Source organism: Alligator sinensis, unplaced genomic scaffold (assembly GCF_000455745.1).
Source record: "Alligator sinensis unplaced genomic scaffold, ASM45574v1 scaffold840_1, whole genome shotgun sequence".
Classification (NCBI taxonomy): domain Eukaryota; kingdom Metazoa; phylum Chordata; order Crocodylia; family Alligatoridae; genus Alligator; species Alligator sinensis.
This window is the reverse complement of record NW_005842643.1, coordinates 741,022-750,262: the sequence shown is the minus strand read 5'-3', so window position 1 is coordinate 750,262 and position 9,241 is coordinate 741,022. Positions and strand designations below refer to the sequence as shown.

The following is a 9,241-nucleotide window of genomic DNA, read 5'->3' as shown; positions in this document are numbered from 1 at the left end:
CTTGTCCAATCCACCTCTAGGAGAGAGTCTCACACACAGGCTGGGTCTAATTTCAGATTTATTGTTTGCAAACAAGTTCGACAAGGGAGCTTAATTTACTCAAATCCGTGTCGACCCCAAACAGAGTCTGGGGTTCCTTTTTATAGCTAACATAAACAAAAGATTCTAACGTGTCGCGTAATTATTGGTAGCCCAAGTATTACGTCTTACAACATATGTCTAGCAGGTACATGTTCTATGATGGTTTACATACATGTCTCATTTACATCTTAAATCTCCTCCCTGGGGCCGTCCTTAAGTCCATTTCGGTCATTCTTCGGTCAGGGTTTGAGTTCTTTATATCCGCATCTTTCCCTGTGCCTCTTCTCTTATCTCTCGTAAGGAGTTATTTATTGCATCTGTTCTTGGCTATGTCTGTAGAAGTCTAGTGCTACTCGTAAATCTATCATTGGCCTATATGCCTTAGCAGAAGCAACTGTGTAGTGAAGCCAAACAGTTCTCAGCTGTGAAGCCTTTGTGTAGTGAGATGAGACATTTTTATCACGCAGCTGCTATACAAACATTATTGCAAAATCATAATGACTAGATTATAACATATTTTTACCACAGAGGGTAATTTTCTGAGAGGTCAAATGACATCACAGGGCTTGGCTCTAGATAACTTCCAAGAAGGAGGAAGTATTGCTGCCTACTACCCCGGCCCCTTCTGCAGGTGGTGTTAAAAGTATTTCAAATGTGCAGGAGGTAATTAGGCAGACAAGGTTCTTTGGGTGAATCTGATATTTTTTATTAGATCAACTTAAATAGTTAGAAAATGTTTTCTTAGCAAGCTTTTGGGCTTAAAAACCCTTCACCAGGCTGAGGAAGCATCTGCAGTTGGTGTATGGTTTTCCTGGATGGAATGAATAGTAAAGAGCTATTTACAGGAGAGAGAGAGAGAGACCACAGAAAAACTAAATGAATCGCAGATTTTGGAGGGGGAAACATTTGTTATGCCTACATGCTGATAAAGTTTCCACATCAAATTTTCTAACCCATTTATTCCTTTTTTTTTTTCCTCCCCCAAATTTTTGGAGCCCTAAATTGAACTCTCAATTTTCTATTTAGGTCAATCGGCTACTAGTGATGTCTGAAATATGGCTTTTGGTTTATTTATACCTTTTTTTGTTACAATGGGGCTTTTGAATTCTACAAACATTTGGCTTCATGCTTGATGTTTTCCTGAAATTTCAGTGTTTTTTTTTTTAAAGGAAAAAAAACAACCTCTAAACTTTTAATTTCAGTTTATAGCAGTTGAAATAATTTGAATACAATCAAAATCTATAATTTCTTCCAAAGAATATTATTCATAGAATCATAGAAATTAAGGGCTAGAAGGGACCTCAGAAGGTCAGAGTCCAGCCCCAAGCTCTGTGCAAGAACACTGCTGAGATCAAATGATTGCACCAAGGTGTCTGTCCAGTCTCCTCTTAAAGACTTCTAAGGCTGGGGACTGCACCACCTCCTTGGGAAGTCTATTCCAGATTCTGGTCACCCTTAACAGTTTTCCTTATGGTTTTTCTAAAACATAATTATTTTATCAGCCCTATTGATTTATCACGTTTTCTTTTCTTTTCTTCTTTTCTTTTTACCAATTGTTAATGTGTAGCACCTCTCAAGTCATTATGGGTGTGATCAGGACTTCGTAGTTTGGCTTTGTTCAAAGATCCTGTTCTTGTTTTTCACCTTGTTCATGTAAACAAGATTTGTTAAAATCCATATAACTTCAATCTGTCTTGTGGGAAGGGTGGGTCTAGAAGAAAAATAATGGCAATAAATACTCAGGAAGTTTTGAACTGTCAAAATGTCCCAAGAGACAAGTGGGAGGTACCCTTGAATGTCAGTAGGTTCAAGTCCCTATCACTGCCCATGATGATTTGAGAGGTGCTACACACTAACAATTGGTGAAAAGAAAAGAAAAGAAAAACTGATTCTCAACCATGGTGCCATGGCACCCACTGTGCCTTGACATCATTTCAAGGATGCCGCAGGGTGTTATGCTATGTTAGCACTATTAGGTGTGCCAACATGATTCACAAGATAAACCCAGAGATTTTTTCCTAGGAATTCACTGGATTAAAAACAGTCTGACTTCTTGTGGTCTTTCTCTGTTCTTTGCAACAGAAGAATTGTTCTAGCATTTTTCAGTACTCAAAAAATGAGTGAAAACTAAGAGCGGATATTTTTCTGAGGGAGGCCTTAAGTCTCATGAAGGATCCCTCCAGTCTGAAAAGGTTCAGAACCACTGAGGTGAAATGCAACTTCCCTCCCCTTCCCCCCACTCCCTGCAACAACAAAAAAAGTGTCCTATACCTTTCTAGGCAGACAAGGTTCTTTGGGTGAATCTGATATCTTTTATTAGACCAACTTAATTAGTTGGAGAACAATTATTAAGCAAGCTTTTGGGTTCAAAACCCCTTCGTCAGGCTGAGGAGGTTTCTGCATTGGTGTGTGCTCTTCCTGGATGAAATGATGCAGTTGGGGTGTGGTGGGGCTGGCAGCTTTGGCAAGGTCCCAGTTGGGAGCGTGGGGAGCTGTTTGCTTTGGGGGGGTTCTTGAGCGATTGGGAGTCCCTGGCAGGTTTGGGGAGTCCCTGGGGGTCCTGGTGGGTTTTGGGAGGGATGCCTGAGGCACTCTGATGGGTTTTGGAGGGTCTCAGTTACTAGGGGGGTCCCCAGTGGGTCTGTGGGGGGCCCTGAGCTACTAAGGTCTCTGGTGGGTTTGGGGAGGTTCCTGGGGTGTTGGGCATCCCTGACAGGTTTTATGGGGTCCCTGAGTTTTGGGGATCCCCAAAACGCAGGGTGTTTTTACAGGGTCCTTGGTTAGGGGGTCTGTAGTGGGTTTGGGGGGGTCCTTCAGTTACTAGATGAGGTTGCTAGTGGGTTTGGGGGGAGCCCCTCAGTTGCTAGTGGGGGTCCCTGGTGGGTTTGGGGGGGAGCCCCCCTCTGCTACCAGTTCCCACGGGGTTAGGGGGGTTCCTCCGTTAGCAGAGGGGGTTCCCGGTGGGTTGGGGGGTGTTCCTGAGCTACTGGGAGCGCGTGGCCGAAGCCAGGGTGGGTCACGGCAACTACCGGCTTGTGTGTCTGCCGGCGGCGGGGCGTGGCGGGAAGGCGGGCGCGGGAGCAGCCCGCACGGCCCTGCGCTGTTTCGGCTGTGGGCGGCAGGTGCACGGAGCCTGCGCGCTTCCTGCCGCCGGGAAGGAGGCACCATGCGCCCGGTCGCTGGCAGTGAGTTGCGGGGTATGGGTATTGCCATTGCCATTGCGATGGGGAGGGGGCGGGTCACAGGCTCCGTCCTGCAGCGCGGGTGGGCTGGCTTGCTGGTGGTCGGGCTTGGCCCCTGCTGCTCCCCATCGGGCGGGCGGGGGGAGGTGAGGCGCCTCCTTCTCCTCTCTCTTCCCCTCGGCTTCCCGGCCCCTGGGCTGGGGGGAGCTGGGCTGGTTTCGTCTGCAGAAGAAAAGGCAGAGGGGGGATTTGATAGCAGCTTTTAACTACGTGAAGGAGGGCCCCGAAGAGGACGGAGCTGGATGGGTCTCAGTGCGGGCAGATGCCAGAGCAGCGGGCGCAAGTTGCAGCAAAGGGAGGTTTAAATTGGATTTTAGGGAAAGCTCTCTCGCTAGGAGGGTGGAGAGGCAGTGGGACAGGTTACCCAGAGAGGTGGCGGACTCTCCATCCTTGGAGGTTTCAAGACCCGGCTAGACAAAGCCCTGGCTGGGATGATCTAATTGGGGATGGTCCTGCTTGGAGCTTTGCCGCAGACAGGCATCTGGCTCCTGGCCCCTGTGTGTGCTGTCCTTATGGGTTTGACCACTGAAGAAACTATGGTATGATTATGGGAGGGTATAACAAACTGATGTCGCTGCTCCGTGTCGTTTCTGGGATGTATGTGGTAGCTGTGTTGGTCTGAGATCAAAACAAATGCAAAACTGAGAAGCTCTTGGTTCAAAGATGATGCCTTTTACAAGACCAACTAAGACATCGCAGAAAAATTTAAAAGCGAGATCATTTTTTTGCGATGTCTTAGTTGATCTCATAAAAGGTGTCATCTCTGAACCAAGAGTTGTAGAGTTTTGCATTTCTTCCATGTAGTTTGTGGCACTTCTTTTCAAGTGGGAGGTGTTGGAACTTGGCTTGGGGTGAGAGGTCCTTCTTTTGGTTGGGGCTTGGGGCAGGGGGTTGGACCAGATGACCTCCTAAGGTCCCTTCCAACCCTCATTTCTGTGTAGAGACGCTAGCATGAGTCAGGCCTGATAGGTGTAGAGGTAGCACTGGGGGCCCCTAGCCTAAGACGGAAGGGGCACAATTGGGGAAAGGGGCATCGTTCAAATTGGGCAGTGCAGGCTCGGCTCTACTTCTCCCTTAGCCCAGCACTTCAGTGGCAGCTTCGCCAGCTTGGCTCCTTTACTTGGCTCCCTTGCTGGAGCCAGCTGCTCAGTGAGTGTAGGCACTTTGCTGAACCCGGGTTTGTGTCTCCCTTGGGAATCCCCACTGCTAATGGTAGAAAAATGCTTCAGAGCAGGGCAAGGTGGCCTGAGGTTTTGGGGGAAGTTCCAGCCTTTTGGAAATGCTTTTCGGTCTTTGCTTCCTTGGCCTCAGCAACAAAATTCATGCATAGCGCAGTTCATTGGGTAATCACGCAATAAATTTAGAGCAGCCCCAAGTACTTATCACACTATGAACTGGTAAATCGTACAATAAATTTTAGACCAGTCGCAGGTGCAAAGTAAGCCCAGCCCCAAGCCCAGCATACTTATTATGCAGTTAAGTAGTGAATCACACGATACATTGAGAACAGTTACACCTGTAAAGTAAGACCAGATATAAGTGTAAAACACTTATTGAGCTGGTGAATCCTGCAATAAATTTAGACCAGCCGCACATGCAAATTAAGATTAGGCACAGGTACAAAGTATTTATCATATAGTTAACTGGTGAATTGTGCAATAAATATAGACTGATTGCATGTGCAAAGTACTTATAAAATTCACTGTATTGTGCAATAAATTTAGACCAGTCACAGCTGCAAAGTAAGACTGACCACAAGCGCAAAGAACTTGTCACACAGTCAAACTGGTAAATTGCACAATGAATTTAGACTGGTCACAGATGCAAAGTAATTATCACATGATAAAATGACTGCCCAACACTAAAAAGAGCCAACCAGCTATAAAATCAGTGCTTGAAAATGTGTAACAACTCTAGCTGGTTTCTAGCTAGAACATGTAGCAGGGTGCCTTGTCATTCTGTTCACCACTAGCATACGTAGTCTAGAAAGACTTTGACAAGCATCTCAGAATCCACCCAGATAAGTATGTTCATATGGGTTGGAATTTAACCTGCTGTCTTCAAAGCTCTTCCCTGAGAGCTACATGCAGGGAGTTCCATCATGAACAAGGAGTGGCAGTATGTGGATGAGAAATTACACAATAATTCATGTATTTGCCATCTGTGGTGACAAAGTTCTAGCTCCAGGACAGAGGAAAGAGAGAGATTTGTGCAGCTGTCCTCAAAACTGACCTTGCTTACCCGCAAAAGCATTCTAGTAATAATGACCCAATCCAAAATAAGCCAGTGCTTATAGGTCCATACGATGTGATTCACTTCGTAAATGTTTCCCTCAAATATTAGAAGGTGCAAATTGGAAAAATTAAAAAACCTAGGGTATGCAAGTAAAACGCACAAATGTAACAAGAGAGTTCTCAGGCTCTTAATTAGTTAGGTCTTCCATGATTTTCTGTATTCAGGGATGTATTTGGTAGCCATGTTGGTCTGAGACAAAACGAAATGCAAAACCCTAGAACTCTTGGTTCAGTGACGATACCTTTTATTAGACCAAATGAGAACTCGCAAAAATAATTATCTTTTTCTGCAAGCTTTCAAGCACACATGCCCTTTCTCAGGCTCAGGGAAAAGTAAAGATGACAAAAAATTCCCAAAGGTAGAAAATAAACTATTTTTGCTTATTTTCTATTTTTGCTTATTTTCTATTATGTTTCTATTTTGTTATATTTGTATATCCTTGAGATACCAGTGCACTTCAACATACTCGTTTTTTCAACCCAAAGTCTGTTACAAAACTTTAACCAAATCAATCCCAAACTCAACAACAAAAGAAAAAAATTCTGAGATAAATTTTAGGGGGTCTTTTTTTTTTTTTTAACTTATAAGTTTCTGCCACTTTGATAGGAGGGAACAGCTGTGACTTATACCCATCTGTATTTGTAAACTGGATCTTTACATTTTCAATACGGGAAAGAGACATTCAGGATTAAAATTCCATGGCTACATTTCAGCTTTTGACCTATTTAGAGTCAGTCATGTTGGCTCAGTAACAGAAAGGGTATTTTTGTGTGGTTCCATTTCCCTGTCAGTTACATTATGCTAGATTTGCAGGGAGTTGTTGATTGTTGTGTAATGTGTGAAGTCCTTCTGAAAACTCTTTAAATTGCTCTTTTTAACGTTGGACCGATGAAAAAGTGTGCACTATGTGTGGATTAAAAGTTTTCATATTCATATGACAATCTGCCTGACATCTGACTCCCCAGGTATCTCTCCACTTTCATCCCCCTTCTCTCGCTCTCCCCCCCCCACTCTCCCCATCCTGTTTCTCACCCATTAACTCCTCAATCTACATCTTCACTGACTACCTGTCTTGTATGCATACCAGCCCAGCTGCTGGCTTCTTTACTTTTCATTCCATCCAGGAAGAGCACACACCAACTGCTGAAACTTCCTTAGCCTGACGAAGGGTTTTTGAACCCGAAAGCTTGCTTAATAACTATTCTCCAACTATTTGGGTTGGTCTAATAAAAGATAGCAGATTCACCCAAGGAACCTTGTCTTCATATTCATACATATTTCAGTGTATTTGATAGTTAGGTACAGGTCTTAACTTGCAGAGTTCAGAGCTCTGCTGTGAATGTGGTGAAGTTAGAACAACCTCCAAATAACCAGGAAGTAGAGAGTAGTTAGTAAAGAATTTTGGCATGTAAACTAGAATTGTCAGAAGTTCTCTTTTTAAGCAAATGGGTTTAAATACTGTGGTGAACACTCCTACGTCAGGAATTAAATGACCGCACCTGAGACATTCATTTACTTTTATTGTAGAACGAAAGAGAAAGAACAACTAGTTATGCTTCTTGCAACTTGGATGCAGTTTTCCATTATTTTATTTTATTTTCCTCGCCAGATGCAATAGTACTAATTAGGAAAGCATTCTTCCTTGCATAGATGCTTGTAGCTGTTGTTGGGTCCTTTCTTTTTTTTCTTCATATTTGACCTACCATCAAAGCTAAATGTCGGTGCTAATTCACCTAGTTTTTCTGTTATAGCTCCCCCTATTTCAGTGGAAACACTTAGAGAGAGATCTCTGCTACAGTCTCATCTATATTTGAGTTTTCAGTCTTGAAGAAAAATGAGCTGTAATAAAGGGCATGGTACTCGAGATGTGTCTGGAGGAGTAGATGCTTAAATCATTTAATTATATATAATTATAATCTGCTTGGCAGCTGACTCCCCAGCCCAGCCCCTGGCTTGTTTACTTTTCATTCCATCCAGGAAGAGCACACACCAACTGCTGAAACTTCCTTAGCCTGACGAAGGGTTTTTGAACCCGAAAGCTTGCTTAATAACTATTCTCCAACCATCTGGGTTGGTCTAATAAAAGATATCAAATTCACCCAAGGAACCTTGTCTGCCTATGTCCTTAGACCAACATGGTTACAACCCAAACCCCTAAATCATTTAATTGCATTTCTCTTGAAAGGGGGTGCATAAAAGAAAGTCAGTACTTTTTTATGAAGTGAAAACTTCCTTTCACTTACTTTATTAGTATAATCACAGATTGATTTCTTGGTGGCTAAAATTAACACAAACCTGCTGTCAGATTATACCATGCTAACAGCCTGGAATTTAAATGAGCAGCATGAACATTTTCAATAATGATATCGAAAATGCCCTGCATAATAACCAGATTCAAGGTTCTTCTCTTTCATATTAGCACACTATTGTGTTCAGTGGCACTTTTAGATCTCAGTTTCCAAAGAAAATGAATTTTTTGTACTTCATGGTGTCCATGAGTCCTATCCATCTCACCTACTTGCTGCACTTAAATCCTTCTAAAGCAAAATGTTTTCCCATTGCTTCCATCTGTGTTTTATTTTATTTTTTTTAGTTTCATGGCACAGTTTTGAAGTTGAAGTGAAAGCAAAACATTTTAATTGAAAAGACATTTATAATCGCAGAAACCAAAATGCCAACTTTACATGGTGTTAGTGTTTATATATTATAAAAAGCACATTTTAGCTTATGTACTTTAAAATCACTTTTTCCATAGGGCTTAGCTTGCTGAGATTGCTACAAAGTCCTAGCATATGGGCTTTGTGATGAAGTAACTTGTCAGGACAACCTAAGCAGAATTTACATACAGAAAATATCTTCCATGTTGCTGGGTTTTTGGTTGTAGCTGTGTTGCTCTAAGGACAATATTTCCCTGTCCTTTACATCCTTTCCAACACCCTAAAATGGCTGTATTTCAGTGGCGATCATAGTTTCTTATTTTGTAAAATGGGCATATTTACATAGGTAAGGGTATCATGCATCTGAAACAGTGGTGGTCTTTAAGGGTGCACCAATAAAGATTTTTTTGGGTCATCACCAATGGGTGATTATTAACAATGGCTGATTTTTTGGGGCCAATACCAATGGCCAATTATTAATAAGCCATATTGGCTGATACTGATCCAATGGCTGATATGCAGCCTGGCAGCTTGGAGAACAGTGTCCAGCTGGTAACTCTGTTGGGAGGGGAAAGGGCATGGTGTGTGCAGATTGAGGCTTCCACAGAGAGGGAGGGAGTGGGAATGAGGCAGCGACAGGATCTGCCCAGCCGGGGTGGGGCACGGGCTGAAGCAGGGCACGGGCCAGAGCTACGAGTGGCTCATTCAAGGGGGTGCACAGAGGTGGGGGGCAGATCCCACCACTATGCATACCCCGGGGGAGCCATGGGGGGTATGTGCACAGGGCGTTGGCAGGCTACTGCTGAGGCTGGGGCCAGCACCAGGCTCTTTCTGGCCAGGGACCTGAGCTGGGGCTACAGTGGGGGCAGGTTAGGCAGCAGCAGCACTGGGGGGGGGTGCTATGGGGTGGGCTAGAGCCCCCCCCCCCCATAGCTCCCTCCCCCAGTGCCACTGCTCCCCCCCCCC

General features: G+C 44.0%; 1 protein-coding gene across 7 annotated transcripts in view; it reads left to right on the top strand.

Moving 5' to 3' along the window:
- The first annotated feature begins 3,137 nt into the window (after positions 1 to 3,137).
- The window catches only part of FAM3B (family with sequence similarity 3 member B), a 29,483-nt gene continuing 23,379 nt past the window's right edge, over positions 3,138 to 9,241 (top strand). For 4 of the 7 annotated variants that reach the window (XM_025215409.1, XM_025215408.1, XM_014524644.2 and 1 more), the window contains exon 1: positions 3,162 to 3,278. In XM_025215409.1, the coding sequence (XP_025071194.1) occupies positions 3,248 to 3,278 (31 nt within the window). In that variant the 5' untranslated portion in view covers positions 3,162 to 3,247. Of the gene's footprint in view, positions 3,279 to 3,508; positions 3,863 to 9,241 lie in introns of those variants that run through there. The other 3 variants (XM_006033591.3, XM_006033590.3, XM_006033592.3) reach the window with 2 other exon arrangements.